This window comes from Melozone crissalis, unplaced genomic scaffold (assembly GCF_028551555.1).
Source record: "Melozone crissalis strain CALT ecotype California unplaced genomic scaffold, PUWL_Pcris_2 ptg000005l_1, whole genome shotgun sequence".
NCBI classification, from domain to species: domain Eukaryota; kingdom Metazoa; phylum Chordata; class Aves; order Passeriformes; family Passerellidae; genus Melozone; species Melozone crissalis.
In genome coordinates, this window is record NW_026535783.1 from 21,332,339 (window position 1) to 21,349,850 (window position 17,512).

At 44.4% G+C, this 17,512-nt stretch overlaps 1 protein-coding gene across 1 annotated transcript in view; it reads right to left on the reverse strand.

Moving 5' to 3' along the window:
• Positions 1-17,222, reverse strand: part of UGCG (UDP-glucose ceramide glucosyltransferase) — a 36,578-nt gene extending 19,356 nt beyond the window's left edge. The window contains exon 1 of the mRNA XM_054283127.1: positions 17,071-17,222. Within this exon, the coding sequence (XP_054139102.1) occupies positions 17,071-17,168 (98 nt within the window). The 5' untranslated portion in view covers positions 17,169-17,222. The remainder of the gene's footprint in view (positions 1-17,070) is intronic.
• Positions 17,223-17,512: the final 290 nt, after the last annotated feature.

A 17,512-nucleotide genomic window follows, 5' to 3' on the forward strand; every position in this document is an offset into this window, starting at 1 on the left:
GGTTCTGATGCAGATTATATTGAGTGCCATCATATAGCATGTACAGAACAACCTGGGGATCAGCACAGGTTTAGGAAAGGCAGGTTCTATTAGACCAACCTCATCACCTTCTGTGACAAGGTAACCCACTTGGTACATGAGGGAAGGGCCATGGATGCTGTATACCTTGGCTCAGTAAGGCCACTGAAACCATTTCCCACAGCATTCTCCTGGAAGAAACTGGCTCCCCATGTCTTGGACAGATGCACTCTTTGCTGGGTTAACAACTGGTTGGATGGCCAGGCCAGAGAATGGTGGGGAATGCAGTTAAATCCAATTAGCGTCCAGTCAGCAGTGGTGTTCCCCAGGGGTCAGTATTGGGTCCAGTCCTGTTTAATATCTCTAATATCTCTATCAGTGATGAGGATGAGGGGATTGAGTGCACTGTCAGTAAGTTTGCAGATGACACCAAGCTGATCTGCTGGAGGGATCTGGACAGCCTGGATTGTTTGGCCAAGGCCAATTGTATGAGGTCCTGCACCTGGGTCACAACAACCCCTGCAGAGCCGCAGGCTGGGGAGGGAGGGGCTGAAAATCAGCCCAGAGGTGAAGGATCTGGGAGTGCTGATCGACAGTGGCTGAACAGGAGCCAGCAGTGTGCCAAGAAGGCCAGTGGTGTCCTGGCCTGTACCAGCAATGGCGCGGCCAGCAGGACCAGGGCAGTGACTGTCCCTCTGTACGGTGATGAGGCTGTGTCATGAGTGCTGTGTTCAGTTCTGGGTCCCTCACTACAAAAAGTACATTGAGGTGCTAGAGTGTGTCCAGAGAAGGGCAAAGGAGCTGGAGAAGGGCTTGGAACACAAGTCTGATGAGAACAGACTGAGGGAGGTGGGGGTGTTCATCCTGGAGTAAAGGAAACTCAGAGGTGACTTTATCATTCTCTACAACTCCCTGAAAGGAGACTGTGGTGACATGGGGGTCAGTCTCTGGTCCCAGCAACAAGTGACAAGACAAGAGGAGGGGCCTTAAGTTGCAGCACTGGGCTAAGTTTACATCAAATATTAAGAAAATTTCTTCATCAAAAGGCTTAGCAAGCATTGGAATGGGCTGTCCAAGGAAGTGGCGGAGTTACCAAACTTGGAGATAGTTAAAAGTTGTGTAGATATGGGACTTACGGACACAGTTTAGTGGTGGACATGGCAGTGTTAACAGTTGGACTTGATGATCTTGGAGAGCTTTTCCAACCTAAACTATTCTATGACTCCATATGTTGCTATGTTTCCTATGTGAATAATATTTTTCTATAGATAGTATTATATAATAAATATCTATGACTATAATTACATTTTGTATAATACATATATATGTGCAGGTTTTTGTCTGCACATGTGAAGGTGGGAGGGATTGGCTCTAGTAGATCCCACCAGGAAGCAAAACATGGAGGCAGAGAAACACAAGAGGACTCTGCAATGATGAACAACATACTATTATCAAGTGTCTAATTCTTATACTTCTCTGTCCAGATTTAAGCCCACAGAAACACTATTGCTGCATTACTGTGGAGACCTACTACACTATTACTCTTTTTATGAGCCTCATAGATGTCAGAGAGCTTTAAAAACTGAAAGACAGAACAAACAGAAAAGCCAGAATCACCTGTGGCCACTAGCCTCTTGGTAAACTGAAAGAATTCTTGTTAAAGCAAGAATTAAACACCTTGGTCTTGTTTTAAACCTTTTTTCCCCTTGAGAGGAGCTTTATAATGTAGCTGAACCAGTTTAAGTGCAGGCTACTGCTCAGAGGCACTCCTTCTTTCCCCCTTTCTCCTCTTTTTCTGGGATGTCCTGTGCTGACAACTGTCTGATCCCACAGTGAACTACCTGAGATTCATAAACCACCACATAACTATTACTCAACAGGTAATTATAGAATTTCATCAGTTCAACCTAGCAAGCCTGAAAGGATGCAGCAAGATAATCATGCTGCTTCACAGGCAGCAAAGGTCCCCCAGTAATCCTTCTGCTGTGCTGCCATCAATGCCAGTCAAGCAAGACATCGTGCCAGTATTGATGCACACACAATCCTGCTTCAAATCACTCACCCAACTGAAAGCTAAATCTGGATTTTGGTTTTTTCCACTTCAGATTGTCTTCTGCCAAATTAGAATTCAGGCATCCTATGGAAGGCTGCACAAAGCTCCAGAGTATGTTCAATAAGGCTCTGAATGTGCTGCCAAGATCACAGGAGAAGAGCAGGAATAGGGTCTCCCTCCACCTCATGCTTCAGCAGGATTCCAGAAGGGCTGAGCTGACCATAGATTTGGGTCAGGCCCCTAAAAACTGTTCACAACCAACTCCACAACACAGTTTTCCCTCACAGCACTCACTCCCTTAGAGGTTGCTCCTTATCTGCCACAAAAACTAACTTCAGTTAATCAGTAACAGAAAACAATGCCAGTGTTCAAAAGTGGCTCTTGCAGTAATACTTCAGGCATATCCCTCTTCGACCTTTCTTGACTAAAGGAAGACATCAGCTTATAGAAATATGCTAGTGCCAGGCACCCTTGCTCAGCTGCTGGCCTGGGTCAAACCACTGCACCCAACAGTCACTGCTCTCAGAGAGGCATTCTTTCCCATCCTCCCCTTTTGTCACTGCTCACATCCAATTCAACAGCCACACAGACACATGGCAAGTCAATCCACCCACTCACCAGCCTCATAGCTACACAACCTTCAGATCCAACAAGAGGGAAGAGCAGAAACAGGCAGCTGTGGACAACAAGAAAAGGACTTAAGGGGAAACCCTAATGTAATTAAAAACATTTAACAAGTCAGTTGGCCTGGATAAAATGTTCAGAGACAGGAGGAAGTATAGGAGTCTGAAAGAAAAACATGGCAGGTATGATTCAGGTATGCACTTTGTAGCAGAGACTTCTTGTGCCAGCAGAAAAACAGTCATAGGTTTGTGCATGCCTGCAAAACCACTGAAAACAAAAAAAGACAAACCTGCCTTTTGCATGCTAGGGGTTTATGTTGAAAAGCATGCTACAGTTGAGCTTCATCACATGCCAGTTGAGTTTACAAGGCAAATAAAACACTTCATTCAATTCCAATGCATATTTTCTCCTGTCCTACACATAAGCTCCACAGACAAAAGAAAGGGATCTTACAAGGCACTGAAATCACAATAGGTAGTGGAGAGGAAGAGAAATCAGAAAAATAAAGTTAAGCTAAAAGAAACTCCAAACTTTAAAAAAAAAAAATAAAGGGTCAAATTATAGGCCTTGAACTAGAATTGATCAAGAACAAACCAGATTGTGACCATTGTTATTTTTCAGGTGGTGAGTGTTCTCAAAAACCAAGTACCAATTTGCTTTTTCAATTTTGGAGTCATTCAATCAGTGGCTAAGAATAAGGACAAAAATAATGAAATATAGAACAGTTGAAGTCCTATCTAGTGCTATTTGCCATTTCAAATTTAAAAACTCCATGCACTACTGAAATTCTTTAACCAGGATTTTCCAAGTATTACCATTAAGTCACATTCAGTACCTGCAACCCACAACTTGATACAGTCTTTTCTAAAACGGGGGAATTGAAAATGCTTTCAAATCTGTTTAACAGTTTCAAGTAGAAAAAACTCTGACGTTATCTCTTAGGAGTAAGAAAGAGCAAACACTAGAGACCTCAGCTTAAAGCCAGCAAACACACTTCCTCTCCAGCTCCCCTCCCACTCCCTCTGGATAAAGGGAGAAACAAAAAGCCATACAATAGGCTGTGCCTGAACCTGAAGCAATAGGAACCCTTTTACTGACCAAATCTTTGATAGTTCACAATTCAGCAAGTTGAATGGAGTTAACAAAGACATAGCAAGATGCCTACAACACATCCATTACTGCATCATGCTAAACATTAAAATAAACACACTGTTTTTCCTTGTAGTCTATCTACAGTCTGCCATCAAAATAGCAGTTTATTCCCTGATTCTGCTTTCCCACACCCTCAGCCCACTTGTGGCTATAAAACAGGCAGCACCACAAGACAAATTGGACCAGCCTGCTGATCAAACAGGGAACTACCCCACAGAAAAAACTCGCTTGCTGATCTGAGTCACCACATAGCCGCATGCTCACTAAAAGCAGATTAGAATGGCAGAAATGTTTAGAAAGGTACAACAGAAGGAAGGGATTTGGATTATCCCCTGGTACATCAAATAAAGATTTACTAAGGCATAGAAACAGAAATGTTTTTGGAAACCCTTGCAACAAGTACTGCGCAAGTTTAGAGAACTGCTGCATCCAACACAATTCATGTTTTGTTTATGAAAGTATCTCCAGGGGATGGCCATAACTCTGGGCCAGAAAAACCAACCACAGAAGACAGCTTTTAGTACAGGATCAACCCATCAGCGTTTGGGAGCTTCTAAAACACAAGGCTTTAGAAAAATTTTATTTTGAGACTATTCAATTTGGTTTTCTGACCTTTATTTTGAAAATCTGTTAAGATTAAACTAGCTCAGCCTCAATTATTTCATAAGGCACAAGTTTAAATGACAACATGATTTGCTAAACATTACATAATGTGCATCCTACAGAACCCAGGCTGCTCCTTTTGTGCAGCTTTTTCCAGTTTCTTCTCCCTCAAAACTTCCAAAACAATTAACTGCCAGTAGCAGAATTATGTTAAGAGCTCATCAGAAACTATATTAACAACCATACTGCAGGGTACCAGGCCAACATTTTTTCTTCATTTCCAGTGTATGACAATCTGATTTTTATTTCATTAACTCAGCAACAAATGTTTCCAGAGTACTAAACAGCATACTGCTGAAAAAGACATTAAAACACCAATTCACACAAGTTTGAACACACAGTCTGGGACCACATTACCCACAGCTGGGATAATAAAAAAGCTGTACATCTTGTCTGCACTACACAATTGTCAGTGAGAGGGTGACTGCCCTCGTGCTGCAAATACCTTGGAAAGATTGAATAAGTCTCCCGTATGAAACATCAGAAACTAAAGGAAGCAATTACATAAAAACAAAAATGCTTTGAAAGAAAATGTTAAGCTAAAATAACACTTCTACACTCAACATGTTTGACTGCATTTTAGAAGGGTAATTTTTTTACATTTCTGACAGTACAAACCAGAAAAACTAACTTCACAAATTTTATCTGTCTTATGTCCACAAAAAACCCACAATACTTGGTTTGTGCTGCCAAAAAATTTACTGCCCTTACCACTACACAATCTGCACAAAAGAATCTTCTCAGAAATGTAGGCACAAAACATATGTATTATCTCTTACAAATGTTTACAAGGAAGTGTGAAGTAACAATTTTGAACTCAATTTTGATCCAATTTTTAACCCCAAGTATTTCAATATAAAACATGGGATATTTGCTCTGTAACAGCCCAGTACATGAACCAATACCTGGTTTTCATCAGCTTGAATATTTTAACAATGTATGCATATGACCAGACAAGTGACACTTCCGCTTCATAAAATAAGGTGCAGCATACTACCCATTATTAAACCAAAGCAGCAGTCATCTGGGAAATCACTACAACATGGGCAAATTGAATCAAGATCAAGGCAAGTGCTTAACAAGAATAGGACAGCTGCAAACATAAAAGTGAATTGTTAGCTTCATTTACAGATACCTCATCGTGGACTAAATCCAAGATGAGCCCTATCAACAGAGGGGGAAGAAAACAAAACAATCTTTAGTTTACAAAGTGGTATTTCTAAGACTGGAACTCAAGTGGTCAAAACCTGACCAGATCAGCTACCAGCACAAATGAGCAAAGACAGGTTGTTAGTTATCCTGATACTTTAATGAAAAAAGACTGGTCACTAGAAGCACCAGGCATTCAAAAAACTGTCATGAGAAATAAAACAATTCCTCAGGAAAGCAGCACTGGCAAGAAAGTCCTAATCTTTTACTTAGCACAATGCATCCCATCAGCTTTCTATCTTACAAGTTTATACTTGTAAAAATGCTTTTTACCTGAGTTGTCCAAAGGATAGTATAAGACTTTCTTTATACATGCTGTAACTGAAATAATTCAATTCTGCCGGATTTTCTGCTGTTTAGATGGTCTGGGAAGGCCCGAGGTGGCCTTGGGCCACCCACGCTCCAAAGGACGAGAAGGGACTTCAGATCTTTTCTTGGTCTCGGTGTTTATTAAATGCTTATCTAAAAGATTTTCTCTTGGCCTGACAGAGTTCTGCTCAGCAGTCAGCCATGGGCACACACTGAGAGCCCCTGGGGCGGCCACCTATCTTTATACCCGGAGTTACGTATACAATATTTATCATTTTTCTCCAATACCCTCTACCCTTATTAAACAGTGCACTTTTAGTAAGGTCCAATCTCAAAGTGCCAACATCACCACTGAAGATGGAGGCCAAGAGGAAGAAGAAGAAGGAGAAGGGCACACCCCAATTCCTCCATCTTACCTCTCTAGACCCCCCTGTACAGAAATCTTAAACCCTGTATCTCACACTCCAATTAACTTATCCCTTCACCATTCACCCCAGTGAAATCCTCCTATCCTCATACTGATGTCGTCTCCCCTGTGGGATCAAAGTCCAGCCACCAGACATTTCTGGCAACATTCCAGGACTCCCGAGCCCCCCAGGGGTGGTCTTGGTCGCCCTGCGCCCCAGTCCTGAGAGGCTGAGATCCCACACAATTCAGGGTATGAATTCACCCAGACTACTTATGAGACGATCTAGTCTTCAATATGTACCTCACCACCCACTATTAAAAGTAATGTATATAAGAAAATGCAAAACAAGTCACCTTGCAATTAGCAAAATGAAATTTTTTTTAGTCTACAGGAAAACATCTCTCACAATAAAGTAATCAATAATTTATTTTAAACAGTAGTCTTCAGGAAAATGTAAAACCAGTATTAAATGTGTCAAAATTATGGTTTTTATTTCAGTTAAAAAGCAATTTAAAAATCCTAATGAATTGTGGCACCACTATTTACCATTACACCATTCTCAGGGGGTGATGGACAGAAATACTGAGGGGTGCTCTAGTAAACCAGTAAAACTAGTTATATGCTCAGCATGTCACAGAGCAGCTAGAACAGAATTTTTAGATTCCAATTTTTAGAGTAATTTATCATCTATCCTTCTACTCATCCACCTTAATCAACATTTGTTCTTTTATGGAAGCACTTCATGTAAAATATCAACTTCTTTACAATCTTTGTATCCTGACAAAAGCTGACCGAAAGACATTTTTCCCCATCCCACTATTCAGCTTCTTCCACTCCAGCTCACTTAAAAAGCGGGACGTTTTTTTGCCCTATAAGATCTCTGCTAACCCAAACCATTTAATTTCCATATTACATACTCCAAATCTTAGGGCCTTCTATCTTCCACTTCCACACAAACCACTCCAAGAGATGTGACAAGTGGGCTTTAAAATCAAAATGCATTTATTGTACTATCTACCCTCTTCTCAACATAAGTACACCATCCACCACTGCAATGATTCCTTTCCTTTAAATGAACACTAGACAGTCTTTAGGCCTACGTTTCTTGCATTCTAGTAAATCATTCAGGGCCACTAATACCTTAATGTTTACCCCAAATAGTCTGTCTCATCCTCCTGACTCTCCTATTAAAGAATTGGCCTGCCTTAATTGCCTTCAACATTATTGGTTTTCTCCCACACTGTTACCACTCTCAGATTTCTGGTCCTGCATTGTTTTGTTTTCCCCATTTATCCAGCCTGTAATACAGAAACTCATCCAACCACAATCTTAGTATATAAAAAAAACATCTCCTGTTTTTTTTAAATATTACTTCCCCTAAGGATTATCTAAATTTAAGCCTTATGATTACATGGTATCAGGTAAATTTCAGCTTGTTTAAAATAAGCAACACACAAAACTTACAGCTCCACACAACCTTTCTTAGTTTATTGCTCTGTAATGGTCCAAACAGCTGCCTCAGCGTCATCTTTCACACACACAAAAAAAAAATATCACCATTTAGCAGAGGTTGGTAGGCACCTCTGGAGGTCAGCTACTCCAAATGCCTGGCTCAAAGCAGGGTAACTAGATTAGGTTGCTAAGGACCAGCCAGTTTTTCCTGTCTCCAAGGACAGAGCTTCCACAAACTCTCCAGAATGCCTGTTTCAACATTCAGCCATGAGTGTCCTCTTTGCTTTAAAATTACAGTCTTTCACTTGAATTTGTCCTCATTGCTTTTCATCTTGTCACACAGCACCACTGAGATGAGTCCTGGACCTCACACCCTTCACTCCCCCAAATAATCAGGTACTCACACACATTAACGGGATCCCTCCAAGCCTTCTCCAGGCAGATTTCCAGCTCTCAGTGCCTCCCTGAGTGAAGGATGCTGCAGTCCCACCATCATCCCTGTAGCACTAAGCCAGACTTGCTCCAGCATACCCATGACTCATACTGTGAGAGAGACCAAAACTGTGCTCTGCACTCCAGGCAGCCTTTCTGGTGCTGTGTAGAACAGAAGGATCACTTTCCTTAACCTGCTAACAGTGCAGCAATGGCTTTCTCCACCAAAAGAATGCCACTGCTCACAATCAAACTGATGTTTGGTAGGCTGATTGGCACAAATCAGCAATCCCATGTCCTTCCCAGCCAAGCTGTTTTCAAGCCTCACAGTTCCTAGCCTGTGCTGATGCATGGAGTTATTTCTGCCAGGTGCAGGACATGGCATTTTCCAGGCCTGAGCTTCATAAGCTTCCTGTCAGACCATTTCTCCAGCCAGTCTGGGTCTCTCTGAACTCATCTGGTGTATTAGCCACTCTCTCCAGTTCTGTACCATCAGCAAACTTGATGATCATGTCACATAGTCCACATCATTAATGATGACAAATGGCCCCACCAATCATTGACACCTGATCATTTTGTGCATCTCAAACTTAACATTCCTTCAATAGTTTCCATCTTCTACCACAAGCTATTATTATCATATCAATGCAACATGTATACAGCAAACTATGAAAATTTGTTTCCACTTCAAGCAAGAGGCGGAACTTAACCTAAAACTGGTATTTCCCACCTAAAGCACTCCACTTCCCTTCAGTGTTGAAAAAAATGGCTTTCACCTCTAAGTTGTTAGAGATTATCCCACTCTGCCCTGCACTGGTACAGCTTCCCCTCAAGTCCTGTGTGCAGTTTTGGGCACAACAATTAAAAAAAAAAAAAACATATAAAGCTATTAGAGATCATCCAAAGCAGGGCAACGAAGAAGATGAAGGGTCTGGAGGGGAAGCCGTGTGAGGAGTGGCTGAGGTCACTTGGTCTGTTCAGCCTGGAGAAGAGGAGACTGAGGGCAGACCTCACTGCAGTTACAGCTTCCTTGTGAGGGGAAGATGAGGGGCAGGCAATGATTTCTCTTCAGTGGTGACAGTGACAGGACCTGAGGAAACGGCATGAAGGTCAAGGAAGGTTTAGGCTGGATATTAGAAAAAGAATTCTCTGCAAGGACATGGTCAAAGCATCAAGTCTGCCGGAGCTAAAGAAGTGCTTGCACAACACTCTCAGGCATGTAGCTGTGACTCTCAAAGCTGGTCCTGCACAAGAAGAGCTAAATTTCTATGATCCTTGTGGGTCTCTTCCAACTCAGGATATTCTGTTTATTCTGACTTCTGTGTTTCCATATCCTATGAATTTCTTGTGTTCCTTCCCAGTAACTGTACTTGACTTCCAATCTTTGCATTGCTAGCTCTCAGATTTGGCTCGCTACAATGTTATCCACTTGCTGAAAACCCATACAACATGAAGTTTTATGGATGTAACACTTGCCGCAAACACCTTGGGATTTCTGTATAAAGTAGGGCTCATCATCAGTGCACAGATTATGGGAGATAAGGGTTACTCAGAGAAAAATCAGGAATATGAAATGCCACCTGATATCAAACATAAGCCTCAGATAACTTTCCAACTTTTCCTGCCTCTCCAATGTCCCAGTTTATGGTCAAACACTTAAGTATGCCTTTTGCTTGCTTTTAACCCTCAAAGAATTTTTGCAAAAAGACACTGCTAATCAGATCATGAATTTGCTTCATTCCCTGTTCCATCCATACAAGATCACAGACAACAATCTGTTTGTTGTTAGAGTCACCAACACTCTGCATCATCCTTGTCATCAGCTACATAACTGGAAAAACTATGTACCTTGAGGAAGATAACCTGCATAAGACATTTAAGCACAAGTTGCTCAAGTTGAATAAAATTTCATTTAAGTCACATACCCAAAAACAGAAATGGCATTCTGCACGTGCTAGACATAGTCCAGCCACTTCCTGGAGAAGCTCCAGTACAATCACACTCTGCAGTTTTCCAAGTTTGGTTACCATCAGGAGGCAAGGGTACCTCTCACCAGCTACCAGGAGTAGCTGAATTATCTCCATCAGAGTCTATCAAAGTCTATGTTCGTTTACTTATGCCTGGTAACACTTGATAGTAACAGGAGAGTTCTCTAAACACTGCCTTTTAAATTAGGTTTACACTACAACTTACCTAGTTCCTATCTGCAACAAGATGTGTCTGCAGCAGTTCCACAAATCAAAGAAAATGCAACTCGATCATGGCTAATTGTGTAACTAGTGCTGCTCTTAACAGCTATCTCACCCAGTCTATTGCCAGACAATGGAAAATACAAGAAAGTTTAAAAGAGGAGACAGTCCCACCAACACACAAAAAGTTGAAAGTGAGACGACAATGAGAAGCAGAGAGATTAGAGGATAAACCTTGACACAAATTACAGACTGAGCACCAAGAGATGGTCAAAGAGTAAAAAGAAAGGGTTGACAAGACAAACAGGGCCAAGAGAAACAAATTTTTTTTTCTTAAGAATTAAGTATCACAATTACTATGCAATGAGGAATTATTAACCAAAGTATTTTAACTTCACATTTAAAAAAAAGTAGCAGTTAAACATCAGCTATGTGGAGGTTTTTGCTTAGGTTTGGAAGCCATGTTTAAGCCTTTCAATGTTGCAGAAGTACCTCAGGAAATTTGAGCTTTATGCATCTGTGCAAACTGAATATCCTCCTAGTGTCCATACACACAATAAGGCTATTAATTACTTTTAGTTACGTCTGGGTTTTTTATTATCTGTATATGTTTCTGAAAAGTCTTGATTTTCACTTAGCAGACAAGGCCCGGTTACACCCAAAATGCCACAAATGCAGAATTCATTATTTCTCCATTGACTACTGTAACTAAAAGCTTTTTAAAATAATTTGTCTAAAACCAGCAGTATGTTTATCAATTAAGTGTCATGCACCACCCTTCCCGCTTACACCTACGAACCAAGAAAATGAGCAACCTCAATATCAACTGACTGTGGCTGCCTAAAAGTGATTTCCATTAAGTGCTGTAATTAGAATTGCCACTGACAAGTGGGACAAGAACAATGAAGACTCAAAGCCAGAGCATGACTTCACATTAGTTCAGGTTTTTTTACCAGATAAATAAAGACAAAAAGATAAATAGCTTTAGAGAGTTGACAAACATGTAACATCTTTAATATCATTAGTGAGGACCCAGACAATGGGATCAAGTGCACAGTATGTTCACAATGACACTAAAGAGGCCAGAGTGTTGATTTGCTGGAGGGCAGGAAGACTCTGGAGAGGGATCTGGATCAATAGGCCAGGATCAATTGTGAGGTGGTGCTCCACCAAGGTGGAAATAGTGGGGGGTGTGAGTGAGCTGCTGCGGATGCTTAATTTCTACTGGGCTTAAGGCACAGCAGTGGTTCAACAAGGTGAACTGCTGGGTCGTGCTCAGGAGTCAGACAACCCCATGCAGGGCTACATGCTGAGGGCAGAGTAGCTGGAAAGCTGCCCAGCAGAAAGGGTCTGGGAGGTCCTGATCAACACCTGCCTGCACATGAGCCAGACACGTGCCCAGGAGGCCAAGAAAGCCAATGGAATCCTGGCTTCTATCAGAAATAGTGTGGTCAGCAGGACCAGGGCAGCGACTGTCCCTCTTGGCACCGGTGAGGCCACACCTTGTACCCTGTGCTCAGTTTGGGGCCTCCCACAAGGGAGACACTGAGGTGCTGGAGCTTGTCTAGAGACAGGCAACAAAGCCAAAGAAGGGTCTAGAGAGTAAATCCTGTGAGAAGCAGCTGAGGGAGCAGGGGTTGTTCAGACTGGAGAAGAGGAGGCTCAGGGACATCTTATTGCTCTCTACAACTCTGGAAGGAGGGTGTAGCCAGGTGGGGGTTGATGTCTTCTAGGGAACTACTGACAGGACAAGTGGACATGGCCTTAGGCTTTGTCAGAGGGAGTTCAGGTTGGATATCAGGAAGAATTTCTTCACAGAAAGGGTTGTCAAGCATTGGAATGGACTGTCCAGGGAGGTTGCAGAGTCACCTTTCCCAGGGATATTCAAGAAATGGACACAGCACTTGATGCTAAGGCTTAATTGATGAGATGGTGATCAGTCAAAGGTTGGAATCAATGATCTTGAAGGTCTTTTCTAACCCAGATGTTTCTGTGTTTCAAACCCATTCAAAGTAGAGGAAAGAGGTGGCAAGAACCAGATTTCGCAAATATAGAATGGAAGAATATTCCTTAGATATTCAAAGCCTTTGAATGCAAGTACAGTATAAACCAATGCAGAATAAATATTGTCTTGATCTTAATCTCAACAACTGCTGAAAGCATTTCAATACAAAAAAGTTTACTTTCTTGAATAGCTCCATTTACCTGCTTAAGTAACACATTCTAAATGCTTTACTAAATCAAACTTCCTAAATACCAATGGGAAACCACAGAAGGATGACTGTCTAGTCCACAACAGCTTTACTGACATGTTACAACATTATCTTAATACTCCAGTAGCACATATGGGACCTTCCAACTCACCAACAGAGCATGGCTACACACAGTGCAGACTGAGTACAAGCAGTACCTCAATGACTTCAAAAAATTAAATCAACAATCCTGTCTGTAAAGAGAAAACAGGAAGACTAATTACTTTCATCCTTCTTCTTTACTGCCTGTATTAGGAAAAATGTGTTATCCACTATATGCCAAATATAATCTAATTCTATTTTAATACTGCATCTTCCGACATAAAAAGCAGTTTCTGTCCATAAGTGAAGATCCTTTCTAGAAGATGGAGGGCACCAGTAACAGTGCCCAGCCACCAGCATTTTCAGCCATAACACCAGCAATGATCATTTATCTGGAGCCCTTTCCCCCTAAACATTCTCCAGCATTCAAAGCAAATACCACTGATCACCTCCTTCACCTTCCCTTCACAGGACTACCTTGCTTGCAGGAGCAGGCCATTCCTCCATGCGCAGCTCCGTCAGACAACCTCCCAGCCATCCTCCCTCACACAGGGCCATGCTAACAAGCGGCACAGGCTCCAAAAGCACAGAGTCCTCTCCAGCCATCGGCTACATCCCATCACCTACTGTTTCCCAGCACCACCAGAGATGCTGCAAGGACAACTGCTTGGGATGGTGTCCCACACTTCTTTGTTTTCACTTCAGAGGGCAGCTGTGTGGTCACACTATGGGAAGCTGTGGTCCTTTTTCCTCAGACCTGCCAAATCACTTCTCAACCAGGGCAGCTCCCCCACAACTGCCTGTGAACCCAGAACAGTTTGCAATTTGGTCACCTCAGTGCTACCAGCTGCTCACTTCCAACCACGGGACACTGTTTTGCTGAACTGAACTCTAAATATCCCCACTGCCATCAGCCCATTACTCTGTCAAAGACAGCTCCTGACTCTGGCCCTACTGAGATGGCAATTCCAGAGCCCTGCAGGAAGCAGACCAGAGGCCTCCAAGGCTGAGACTGGATCACCCCAGTTCTTACCCACCTCATCCACAACTGACAAGTTTTCCACCTATTAACATACAATTTATACATGCACTTGTAATTCCCATTAGCAAAAAACACAACTCCTTTCAGATTTCACACCACTGCAAATACTCGAGATGCAGGCCATACCAGGTCCAGCTGCTGCTTGCATTCCCCACCAATTACTGCCACAGGCAAAACTGCCTCAACTCAGACAATTCAATTTAAACTACTGGCAATCATCAGGCAACTAATTATCAATTTGGGTATTGAGGAAAAAAAGACAACCTAACTTTTAGGGAAGTACCTTTTGTCCTCCTTCCCCAGGCTCTGCTTCAGTAAGAAACATTTCCCCCTCACTCTTCTATCTGAACTGCTCATTTGCATGGTTCCTTACTCTCAGTCCCTCCCCAGACCTTCAGCAAGATGACGCAGCAGGCAAGGGTCAGCACATAATGGTTTTTCTTCCATGCCTTACTTCTTACTCATTTTCTTCCACTGCTGGTTTTTTCTTAAACTGTTACTCTGCTCCAGCAGGTGTGACTGCTGTACAGGTTGCAATCCCTTTGGCAGAGTCTGTGCCTCAATTTGGGCCTGCCCCAGGCTCCAGTCTCCTCAGGGGAGAGTCAACCATGGGGCTGCAGCCCCTCAAGGCATCTCTACAGCAGCATGGGTTGCCCACAGGTTACAGTCCCTTCATGACTGCCTTACCTGCAGCCCACAGTGCACTCAGAAGTGTCCCTGCTCCAGTACTGCCTCCACAGGAGGCAGTCCCATTGAGGGCATAGCTCCTGTGGCACTGTCTGTCCAAAAGTGTACTCTTCCCTCTAGCTCTTCCCTGTTCTTTCTTTTCACATCGCTTAGCATGTCTCATCCTTCTGCCTCTTGTTCATCCTCTTGCACATCTTCCCCATTTATGTCTCCTGCCCATTTCAGTTGTCACTTATTTGTAAAAGAGTTCTGAGCAGTAGCACCACATAGGCCCACTTGACAGGTGGAGATTTAAGCATGCAATGGACCGTTTTATCATCTTTAAAGCTGACCAAAATCAGCCATGCCCAAAGCAGTCTCTTCGCCCACTAAGCACCATTTCTGCTCCCCAGTGAAACCCTGCCATTTGGTTATATACCATATATATACCATACAGGTATTTTTCAAGAAAGAAGTTAATTATCCAAGTGAATATAAGATCTAAGGATAACTGAACAACAGTAGAAGAGAATAAAACTAATTAGAGCTTATTAGTGACTTCACATTTAAAAAAACAAACACCCCCAAATAAAAAAACCTAACAAAAAACCAACAACAAAACCACAAAAGGAAAAAAAAAAGAAGCAGAAGCAAATCTTTGGTATCCGTAAGTTCAATTCAGAAAGTGTGGATTGCATGAGTGAAGAGTGAAGCGGATTGAGAACTGGCTGAACAGCAGATCCCAGAGTCACAATCAGTGGCACAGGCTCTGGTTGGAGACTTGTCACTTATGATGACCCCCAAGGTCCAACAGTGGGCCCAGTCTTGCTTAATTTACCCATCAATGACTTGGATGAAGGGCAGAGGCCTCCTCAGCAATTTCACTGACAACACAGAGCTGGGAGCAGTGGCCGATAGCTCAGAGGGCTGTGCAGCCCTTCAGAGGGACCTCAGCAGCCTGGAGAGATGGGCACAGAGGAACCATCTGAAATTCAGCCAAGGCAAGTGCAGGGTCCTGCAGCTGGGGAGGAACAACCCCAGGCACCAGCACAGCCTGGGGGTGACCTGCTGGGAAGCAGCTCTGTGGAGAAGGAGCTGGGGGTCCCGGTGGACAACAAGCTCTCCATGAGGCAGCGGTGCCCTGGTGGCCAGGAAGGCCGGTGACATCCTGGGCTGCATCATGAAGAGCAGTGCCAGCAGGCTGAGGCAGGTGACCCTGCCCCTCTACTCAGCCCTGGAGAGGCCTCACCTGGAATGCTGGACTCCTCAGTACAAAAGAGAGTGTCCAGCAGAGAACGCTGAAGATGATTAAGGGACTGTAGCATCCCTCATATAAGGAAAGGCTGAGGGAGCTGGGGCTGTTCAATGTTGAAAATAGATGACTGAAAGGGGACCCAATCAGTGTCTATGAGTATCTGAAGGGAGCGTGCCAAGAGGATGGAGCCAGGCCCTTCTCAGTGGTACCAAGCAATAGGACAAAAGGCAGAAACTAGTGCACAGGAAGTTCCACCTATTAGAAAGAGCTTCTTTATTGTGCACGTGACTGAGCACTGGAACAGGCTGCCCAGAGAGTTTGTGGATTCTCCCCCACTGGAGATATTCAAGAATCATCTGGACACAGTCCTGTGCTATGTGCTTTAGGATTAACAGATTATCCACAGTGGTCTTTTCCAACCTGACTCATTCTGTGAGCTTTGCTTTCAGTACGGGCTGAGGCTTATCACAGGTACCTATCAGATGCAGTAGAGCATCAAGAAAGGAGAACAGATAAGCACAAAGAAAGCAAACAGAAATTCAGGTATTTTCTAATCCTAGTAGTGATGCAAGAATGGCCTTTTACTTAAGAGAGCAAAACAACTATCTACAAAGAGACGCATTCTTAATCCTTTCCCTACATACCTATAGAAAATTCCTCTGCCAGGTTCCATCTGCTTTGTCAGTCCCTAAAATGCAAACACTGCTCACAAACTCTAAAGGCATTTTCAGTTGCATTTATCCAAGAAGGATCTGACTCACTACATATACTTGTTTTACTAGCACTATCATTATTTCTCAATACAAAAAAGAAGTGTGCTTATGGCTGGCACAGAGTACTGTGCTCTTTCAGTTGTTCCACCGTACAGCCTTTGCAGTCAAACATCATACATTTTGTAAGTCCTGTGCACCCTGGTCACCCACTACCACAGGGAAAGGACACTTTACAAGTGTATACCAGAACACAACAAACACTAAGCCTTCCCCAGCAGCACTGAGGGCTACGGAGCAAAGATCACCGCACAGACCAAGAGGCAGAAAACCAGAGGACGGTTTCTAGCCGAAGACCGACGGCAGGGACACAGCCGTGCCCTAAGCACGGCCAGCCCGAGCCCTGGGTCTCTCGGCGGGGTCTGCAGGGACCACACCGCAGGCAGGCAGGCGGGTGCCCGGCGGACACCCGGGGCAGGGGAGCCGCCAGCCCGGGGCGGAGGCGGCGCGGCGGACGGGGCCCGCTCGCCGGGCGCGATGGCCGGTGGGTGACGGAACAACGCCAGCGCCATCCCCCGCACCCCAGCGCTTACGTGTAGATGATGGACATGAAGTGCATGAGCCAGAGCACGACGAAGAGGATGAGCCCGAAGATGGCGAGTCCCTCCGAGGCTAGGGCCAGCACCGCCATCCCCGGGGGGCGCGGCGGCCCAGGCAGGAGCCGGCGGCGGAGTGGAGCGAGGCGGGGGCGGCCCGGGGGCGGCGGGGCGGCGGTTGCTGCGGGCGGGCTCTGGGGCGGCTCCGGGGGCGCCGCTGCTGCTCCGCACCGGCCTGCGCGCGGCAGCCACTAGCGCACCGAGAACCGCCGCCGCCGCCTTTCTGTCAGCGCAGGAGGCGGGGCGGGCGGGCACATCCGTTACCGGCCCGGCCCCCGCCCGCCGCCGCCGCCTGACCTTGGGTCCGTCCCCCTCGGGCCGCCGAGGGAGGTGCGGGGCCGCGGCCGCAGGCGAAGGGCGGCGGTGCCTCGCCCCGCCC